A 10,482-nucleotide genomic window follows, 5' to 3' on the forward strand; every position below is an offset into this window, starting at 1 on the left:
CTAGAGGTACACAACACACACTCACAGTAGTGTGTGTGTGTGTGTGTGTGTGTGTGTGTGTGTGTGTGGTGGGGGGGGGGAGGGGTGATACCCGCACTCAGGCACGCACTCATAAATATTCCTCAGCTTGACTTCTACCCCTTCTTCAATATCTGCAGGAATGAGGGTGTTTTGTATAAAGACAGGGGAGCAGACAGTATTTATTATAACCTGCTGGAGCCCCAGAGGCTCACTACCTCATATTTCATCGTAATGTATCTTCACTCACAGCCTCGCATTTTTTTTCTTGTCTTGCCGGAGCCGGGAAGAACTTTGGAGGTGAGAAACAACGGCACAGGCACAGGTGACTTGGCGTTCACAGTCGGCCTCACCTTGGCCTTATCTGGGGCTTTCATATCTCAGCAGATTAAACTGCCCAATTTAGACCGTGCTCTCGCTGGACACAGCGAGACGTCTCCTGGGACCCGGAGAGGAAAGATGGCTCTCTGTTGGAGCGTAAAATGTGGCAGCAGGCCTTGCTGGACAGGATATTATTGGCCCTGCCATGCTGGTTGGGTGGGCCCCACGGTGCTGCTCTGCATCTATGGTTTCTGCTCCATGATGAGGCCCATAGAGCCCTTCATGACAGAGTTTCTCACAGGAACTTACAAGAACCTCACCACTGAGCAGGTAAAGAACTGACTGCTGTACAGCTTTTTGCTTTAATATACACAATATGAATCATGTAAATACATTTGAATATGAAATATGAATAACAAAATAATGGATGTTTTGTTTCAAGGCACATTAGAAATGTACACATGAATAGTTTTGTTTGTGTAGCAATAGCAATGTTTCCAAAGACAAATTACATATTACATTACATATTTAATTTAAGTAAATATAAAATATACTCTAATGTAAATAGAATCCTCATACACCATTATGAGGTATTAATATAGTATAACTTCAGTGGCATTCAGATGTTTGTGCTTTTCTTGCTTTTCTTGGATATATTTTCAATAACACTGCTCAATAACTAAGTTTGTTTACATGTTATCAACCCCATAGGCTTTTCCGGTTTTTGTTTTGATTAGATTTTTCTATTACAGATCAAAAGAGGAACAAAGGCACATTGAACAAACTGCACCACACATTGCCAATATGTACATTATTCGAGACGTCATGCTTCACTGGAATACAAAGGATAAAGCAAATAGCATTGCGATTTCATTTTTAATATGCTTCCAACAGCATCACTCTTTACATGGCATTACGAAGAAACAAAACGTGGTCCTTAACACATATGCAGCAACTACAAACAGGTTGTGATGCACAGGGAAGGATGTGAGCTGCTTTCTCCACACAAATGATATCAGCTATACACTCAAGGTGTGCTCATTGGATGCTCATCCATGTATGATGCAAATCACCATCTCTACTTGTGTCCCCAAGTGGCTTTTGAGATCTTATGGTAACTTACTCAAATGAACCAAGTTTGTGAACAAAGCGCAAACCAATAAATCAATTTCCTGCTCCAACCGCAACCACAACATACTTGAGAAACTATAGTAAATGGTCCTTCAATCGTCACAATGTCTACACCCCCCACCACACACACGCACACACACTGCACACACATTGCACACTTATTGCCAGCACTTCATTGCATTGCCTCAAGATCCACTTAAAATCAAAACCATATCCAAACAATATAAAAAAATCCATATAAAAAACGTCCATAACCAACTCGACTTTCACCACCTCTTAACTCATGCTATCAAGCCATTCACAAACCAAGCTGACACCTTGCAGAACGCATGCTACCACAATGAACCAAGAGCACCATCTGTACAACATAGCCTACTAGAACATACTGTCAGTTGAAATCTTAAATAAACATGGCATACATTCATAAGCCACAAACAGTAAGACATATTTTCACACAGCAGCAAACCCAAGCATTACTGGCAACAACGATCATAACCAACGCTATATTAAATTAAACAGCAGGACTCACCTGTTACTTGATGAGGAACTCCATCCTTCCCTTCTGGTGGAATAATCGATCACTTCCTCGTGCAGCCCGTTGTCTTTCTTGAGCTGAAAAAGCTCATTTCTCTATTGAGATGGACGCCAGTGTAGAGGCAACAACAGTTTTCGTGTGATCCTTAACCGATCAGTTATTTGGGAGAGAATGCTTTCGATCACTGTGTTGTTCCTCTCTCTGTATTGTGAGTGTGTGAATCCGCTTTTTCTCCTTCGAGATGCGCTCGGCTCTCCCGCGGCCTCCGCAGCAGTTGTCTCATGTGCTCGCTCACTTTCAATGTTCTTCCGAAAATATTCATCGACAGACAGGACAGTAATTCCTTGAAGTACGTCGGCAAAATCAAAGGTCTCCTATAGGCTACAATGTTGGAAGCGGAAGACAAAAGTCACAACTGTGTGCGTGCTATCTCCTGTTGCTCAAAGGATGTAGTTAGAGTCGCCAGCATTTTCTTGCATAATGCGACCGTGCACACTATACTGGAGTATTCCCACTCACAATTCGTCATAATTCGTCCAGTAGGCCTAACTTTGTGCGTTTGGGGTAGCGCGGGAAAAAAATGCAGCTAGCCCCATGAGTTCTTGCATTTTTGCGGATGTACACTTAACAAACGATGCACAAGCCTGGGACATTTTAAAAGAGAGCCTGAACAGCGTAAACCGCTCTCTTAGCAATGAGCGTCTACGTGAGTACTTGCCAAAAGCCAAGTCATAGTTAGCTTCGGCACCATATGCTACCTCACAAAGCCTTTGCCCACCTGGCTGAGGCCTTTGACTTTAGGTATTGGACTCTCTCTTTTTCATGTTTCTTTATAGCCTATATCCTTTAAACTTCACCTGGATAATTGATTCCAACGCAGATTTGCCACATTGTCACCGTCACTGTCATCATTACAGGCGTTTCTTCCATCGCAGGCCAGTGGTACGTGACGTCAGGCCACGTACGAAAAACCGACACATAAGCCTATTGGTTGATAATAATGACGTCACTCAGGTGTCCCAAACACTTTGTAATCAAATGTGTAGCTTCTATTGTAGATGTCCACAAACTGTGTAGGCCTACATTTATTTTAGCTATGGCCAACTTTAAAGGACTTCTGTAAAATGTTTTTTGATGTGTGAACTGGAGATAAAAGTTTTTTTTTACTATGGCAAAATGTAGGCTACTGTTTGGTTATTTACAGAGTGATAACACATGGGAACATCCAAGTACGGATTAATCTTATTATCACGGCCACATTTAATATACATTAAAGTGTGTATGGAAAATGTAGCAGGATTTAGCCTATATTGAGGCTCTTTCCAAATAGGGACCGGTAGTGTACTGAAGGTAATTTCTGCCTTATTCAATAATCAGTCCCTTGTGTGCTGGTAGAGGAGAGAAATGGACTATGCACATTATTGATTTTTAGTGACCTTATGATTCCTTTTTTTCTAGAAATTGAAATGGCTTTAGCTGTATGTATGTTACGTTAAAACAATGTTGACAACACATTAAATTGTCCAAAGGACAGTTCACAACAACACCCTAATAAAACATTAATCACACAGATTAATATGTGTTAATCATTTGCATGCCATTTATGTAGGGATTTGTTGTAGGGAACAACAATGTATCGACCATATTTTGCACAACATTAAATTCTATCAACTTGCCACATCATGAGTGTAATTTGCACAATGTGCACGCATAAGTAATTTTTTATTGACGGTAAATAGAGTTTGTGCTGCTGTCACTGTGTTTCACAGATATACTCTTGGAAACAAAAAAAAATACTGAAAAAATAATTGGCTCTCCCTCTGCCTTCCTCCACATCCAGGTGACCAGACAAGTGTATCCTGTGTGGACTTACTCCGGCTTGGTTCTCATCGTCCCAGTGCTCCTGGCGACAGACTTCCTCAGGTACAAGCCTGTAATCATTCTCCAGGGGCTCAGCTATGTCACAGCGTTTCTGCTGATACTAGTTGGCTCGGGGGTCCACACTGTTCAGTTGGCCCTCTTTACCTACAGCATTGCCACGGCGGCAGATGTAGCCATCGTGGCCTACATTTACAGTGTGGTGCCGCCCAGCTACTATCAGAGGGTGACAAGTTACGTCAAAGGGGCCATACTGCTGGGCAATGCTGTGGGTGCTCTACTGGCTCAACTGCTTTTGTCGTGGGACGCTGTGTCCTTGTATTGCTTAGCTTGTCTCACTCTCATCTCTGTCTCCGTTGCACTGATAACCTCTTGTTTCTTGCCCATGCCCAAGACAAGTCTATTCCTTAAAGGAACATATTCTGCACAACAGGCAAACACAGGTCAAGACAATAATGAGCCTGTAAGCCAGGACTCCAGAATTTGGGTGAAGAGCGCCAAGGCTGCCAAGCAAGTCAGGAGGGTGTTCAGGCAGCTTGCATTGGACTGCAGGGAGACTTATTCCTCCTTGGCTGTGCTCGTCTTCTGCATATGGTCTGCTATGGGAAGATGCGGCTTTTACCAGGTTGTAGGCTACGTCCAGCTCCTCTGGGTACATGTGCAGCCCAGTAACTTCACAGCCTACAATGGAGCGGTGGATGCAGTCAGCACATTGACAGGTAACAAATACACCACCACTGAAGCATTTTGCTACCTCAAGAGGATTTTAATTCTTACAGTAATTTGTCGCATTGTTTTCACCCAGCAGAAGTAGAGTGGCTGTGTTCATGTACTTGCATGGTGCATAAATCGTGTGTTTGTGAACAATGGGTCGAATGAAAACATGTAACATGAAAGAGATCTGTTGGAGATTCTTTAACAAAAAGCCTAGTTTTCAGTTCAATGGAACTCTTTCACATCTTGAAGCTGATTGTTTTGTTTTTTTCCAGCTTGCCAATGTAATGATTTGGTTTTGTCTCATATCGTTCTGATAAATTCCTTGTTTGCTAACTGCCCAACACAAAACAGCAGACAACATCGGCTTCTAATTCAATCTCACTGTTAAAGTTACTGCATCTTAAACATCTTAAACATACATGATGCACTGTTATAGATCAAACTATCCACAACTTCATCTAGTAGATACAACAACAATTCAATGCTGCATATATTGTAAGGCAGCAGTCATAATAATCCAACAACATAACAGTGAACAATAGGTCTCCCTACTTGCCTGGAAACCCGGTACTGATGACAACACTGGCCACGAGATTTCTGTGCAAAATCTGAAACCTGCCAGGAATCTGAATAGCCACCACTGAATATCCAGCTGGTTCAGGTTTTTGTCAAAACAAGTCCAAACATTTTCATTATGTAGCTCATAGGTGTCATACAAGATCCCCTAGATAAAAAAATATTGAATGAAGATGCAAAGAAAACACAATCCCCATTTTACTATCAGGATTTCACAACCCCCCTAAAGCACAGCAGACAATAGTATCCAAATTAATTAGACTATTTAATTGCCTGCTCTCATCCCTTGATGGGTGGAGCAGCTGCTGCCATCCAGCCAGTGCACTTTTATTGATTATAGTACTGATACATTCCTGTATTCCCCAGAAACCAGAGGCAATTACTCTGTGTAAACTGCATCCAGCTGTATGCCTTTCACTTGTAAATGACTTTGCCCAACATGCAGTCAGGCTGTAGGCCCCATGTCTGATATTTCCCCAAAGAGTTGTGCTGTATATTTCTTGGTTCCACACTTGGAAAACATCCCAGAGGAGAAACCCGGTGGAAACCGATAGGGAAAATATGAATATGGAATACCAACATGATTAAATAAGGCTGAAAATCACAACATCATTTACTATTTTCCTATTCAGCATATTAATAAATGTATGTCCCCAAGCTTGAAAACAACATTTTGTAGGAGCTCATTAGTATATAGATAAAAACAAATGTGTATTCATCAAACTGAGTTATGTTCAGTTAATGTTGTTTTGTACAGTATGATTTTCAAGGAGAAGGAGAAACAGGGCACCTCAACCCAACTATTCCATGGCGGTAATCAAGAGACATTTACACTTCAAACATGTATTCAAGTAAATGGATAGTCCATTCCCTAGGTCAGGGATGTGCAAGGTTTTCTGTTTAATTAAGCAATAAATTGTATGCTGAATATATATGTATATATTTACGTTAAATGTAGGCCAACAACTGGAGTTCAAGGTGTGCAAATTTTAATAAATGAGTTGCAAAATCTTAACAGTTAGATTAATTGTATTTGCTTTATATTAACTTATTTCTTTTTTTACAGTATCCCCATAAGCAACATGTTCTTTTTGAATGTCATATTCAGCCGACTCCAAGCTTTTTATTGATGTCTACCCTAGGATTTATTTCCATATCATAAGATTCTGCACCTCACAGTTTATTCTATATTCAGTGCCAAAAGCAAGATTTTTAAAAACGTTGGCATTTGACATAATTTGGGTTTTAATCGCAAAATATCTTCCTCCTTTTCATGATCGCTGTCCTAGTTAAATTATGGTAAAGTAACTCAAATCATTAGACATGGTATTTCACTTATTTGGAATAGCTTTTCCATAACCTTCAAAAACCTTCACAAAAGTGTGGAAACACCTGCACTGTGTTCGCCCAAAGACATATGTCAAACAGATATACAGTAGGGTTAATTTATAGATTAAATACAAACGCTCCAATTAGGATGAAATATGAGCACCGATTTGGTATTTAGAACTCCTGCTGTCTGAACATACTGCAGAGCCCAGCTGCATTATTGATCCCTCTCTATGAAGTTACACAGCTGGATCCGGCTGACCCTGCTAAGCCTCCGATTGACACTGCTGTGAAAACCGGTTTAATTATTCAGTCTCTATTTGACCCCCCACCTCTGTTAATTAGAGCCAAGGGGATTGATTGAGTACATGTTAAATAGACAAACTGGCCTGATTGACCACAGTAAGCAAAAAATCAAAGGAAATGTACACATTTAAAAGAGTGAAGCAATTACACTAAACCGCTCTTTATATAGTGGATAACGAGCTCTGAGTGAATTGAGCCATGTCTCTAGGGTGTCAGGGGTCTCCCTATATTCACTGACCGCATTGAATGCGACTCGGTTTAGTGTTTATGTAACCTTTAACAGTTACAATAAAGATTTAACAAAGGCAGCTGCAGTTGTGGAGGACATGTGAAGCGGAGGAAAGACACTATATAAATGCAGTACATTTACCATTCACTGAATGTAACAATCAATGTAAAGCACTGTGAGAGGAAGACATGGAGGGAGAGAAAGAGAGAGAGAGAGAGAGAGAGATAGAGAGATAATATCAAAATATTAAGTGACAGTGTCCTAAAATAAGTAATGCCCCAAAGATTCACTGTCTTGTGTCTTTAAATGCATCACCAAAGAACAAAGGCCTCATAACTTCACATGTGGTGGAAGGAGCTTTATGAAGTAGCAGTGTTGCACTGTGCCACCCTGTGGCTGAAATTAGACGTTTCAAAATAAATATTATAGTATCAGACAGGAATTATATCCATACTATCAACAATTAAATAAAAAAGGAACTCTTTTAGAAACTAAGTGAATATGTGATACAGTAAAGAAAACAACTGTTGTTAAGGCTGAACTATGGAACAACATTTAAATAATTAATTTATTATGGTAAGATGATTTAAATGTACATTCAAAGTACTTGTAGCTATAAGGAACTTTTAAATGTTTCTGATACGGTCTCATTTTTCCTCTGATGATCATAAATGACCTGTAACCGCATAGGAAACCATCAGTGCAATGAACTAAAAAAACTACCGCTTTTATCCAAAGAGGCCGCTAGAATGAAGAACAACTGAAAGTTCCTTGTAGCACGTTCAACAAAGCAATAAATAATAGATGTGACACAAAACACCTGTTAAATATTCAGCACATCCAATAGATATTATCCAACAGTGCTAGGACAAGCATTTGTCCGCTATCTTGGTAAATCAAATCATATCCAATACTGCAGCTCTTTCTCGTTTATGATGTTAATATACTAATACGCTTACCAATACTGTTATAGTCCTTTTTATGTATTTTCCAGTTCTTTCAAACTGTCTGTTTTACTTCTAGAAATGCTGACCTAATAAGGTGATGTATTTTGATCTGATTATAGTGAATCAGTCACAACCTCGCCACAGCCAGCAGCACATTTCTAATTGAACTGTGTTTGTTATATTTCATCTGTATCAAAATAATCTGTGACATTCCAGTTGAATTATTTCATAATTTACACTCATGTTGTTGTGCTTTTTTTCTGTAACCATCCAGATGTATTGTTATCATTTATTTAGTTTTGATGAAGTTTCCATTTGAAAGTATTATTTTAGAATTGATATCAAAATAGCTGAAATGATAGGAGAGATATTTCTACTATCTTTTAGTTTATTTTCCCACACTAGGCTAAATGAAAAAAATCTGAACAATAATTAGAGATCAGCTAAACAGTTTATGTATTGGTCTCTGAGGAGTAGCATAGAGAGACCTCAGTTACCCCGTGCAGTAGCAAAGAGCACTGACACACAGTGTGTGTTGTTGTGCTTTAGGAGCTGCAGCCACTGTTGCCGTGGGACACGTGTCTCTGGAGTGGTCTGTGTGGGGGGAACTGGTCCTGGGGGCTTTCACGTTCCTAATCGCTGGGCTTTTATTCCTTATGGATCTGACTGACAACATCTGGATCAGCTATGCATGCATCACTCTCTTCAAAACAGTTTACATGCCGCTCGCCACCATCTGCACGTAAGGAGGGATATGTCAGCAACCTAATGTGTATATGGAGACTACATTTCTACAATGCATAAATCATTTGTATCAGTATTAAAACGTACGTGAATCTGGATGTTATGTGTCAGTCAAAATGGACTGTAATTATATGTGTTTATACATGTTATGTGGTAAATGGAGAGTATTTTAAATTTCCAGACACATTTACTATGTTTTATATTTTTGAAGTGAATGATATAACTGTTTTATGACTGTTTGAGTTGTTTGGTTTTATGGCATTATTATTTGGATTATTTTCGGTAATTTGGGCTGCAGCTCTGACAAATAATCCAATCATGTAAATTAACATAGCCTTTTTCCAAAAATGTGGCAATATTTGTAACACATTCTGTCTGGGACTAAATAAAGAACTTGTATTGAAATACACGGCCAAATATTGCAAAATTAATACTAATATTACAAATAATGACTTCTATACCCACCACAGTGGAATGCTTAACATTTGCATGACACCAACCTAAGCCTGCATGTTGATGCTGAACATCAGCATTTAAGCGTTGTCATTTTGATTATAAAAACATGCTGCCTTTAGCTTTTGGCTCATAGAACCATTGTTCCAGCCAACTGCATCATGAAGTATTGTTATAATGGAGGTGGTTAACATATCAATATCAAATTGTCAAATGTTTTTTGCTGTAGGAGCTTCACATAAACCTGTAAAGTGATACATGTCCTTACTGTTTAGCATCTCATCTACAGTATGTATATCCCAGTTTCCAAATAGCCAAAGCCCTGAACAGGAGCTGCTTTGCCTTGGTTTTTGGCATGAACAGTTTTGTGGGCACGGTCCTCCAGAGTGTCCTCACTGCCATCGTCATCAACACCAAGTCTCTACAGCTCACCATCACCTCACAGGTAATGCAGGGCTCACCAATCAGACATTGGGATCAAGATAATTTTTTTTATGTCAATGCACTTACATTGTTACTTGTTGTGCTTCATGTTTTTATACATTAATTTTAAGTTGAAGATTGAGAAGTATAAACATTTTGATTCTGGGGTTATCAAATACATTTAGAAATAAGAAAAGTCCAAGAATGTAAATAAAGAAAATAAACTTCATTTGAATAATTAATTAAAATAAAGATGATTGTCAGAACTTATTAAAAGCTGAAGAGCGAAATGGTGCTGTTTGGAGGGCATTCAATGGAGAGAGGGATGAATACATTATTTAATATATAAATCACACAGTGCAACTAATCCTCAATTTTTTTTTCAGTTCCTTGTCTACGCCTCATACTTTGGTGCCATGTCTCTGCTGTTCACGGTCAGAGGTGTGTTTACTGTGTTCAATATGAAACAACATGCTGGAAGCAACCAGGCAGAGAGAGAAACCAGCCTGCCAGAGGGCTCACATCTGTAAAGACTCTCTGAGACACACAACATGAGGAATTGTATCACAGTCAGTAGAGGCAGAAATCAAGGCGTACAAATACATACATTTACATCACAATATTCAAACCATCAAAGAGCGGTTGAGTCTTTTTTTCCAAGTCGGTTACGGTTATCTAACTGAATCCATGCAGTCAATAGTGAAAGTGCAATGTATACATGTGGCCACTAGAGGACACCACCTGCACATTATAAAATAAGTATAACAACATGGAAACGGTGTAGTGCTTCAATCTGACCATCTCTGTATGTATGTTTTGTAACTGGTTAATACAACTATTATGACCGAATACGGCAACGTTAACATATTTGGACA

At 39.3% G+C, this 10,482-nt stretch overlaps 1 protein-coding gene across 1 annotated transcript; it reads left to right on the plus strand.

The window, feature by feature from the left end:
• Positions 1–477: 477 nt before the first annotated feature.
• LOC307253981 (thiamine transporter 1-like) lies at positions 478–10,137 on the plus strand (the record flags this gene model as incomplete). Its single annotated transcript, XM_080032204.1, has 5 exons — positions 478–669; positions 3,846–4,602; positions 8,537–8,729; positions 9,488–9,629; positions 9,994–10,137. The coding sequence occupies 5 exons, from the start codon at positions 478–480 to the stop codon at positions 10,135–10,137; spliced, it is 1,428 nt and encodes a 475-aa protein (XP_079888330.1).
• Between the last annotated feature and the right edge of the window lie 345 nt (positions 10,138–10,482).

This window comes from Ammodytes marinus, assembly GCF_949987685.1.
Source record: "Ammodytes marinus genome assembly, chromosome: 8".
Taxonomy (NCBI): domain Eukaryota; kingdom Metazoa; phylum Chordata; class Actinopteri; order Uranoscopiformes; family Ammodytidae; genus Ammodytes; species Ammodytes marinus.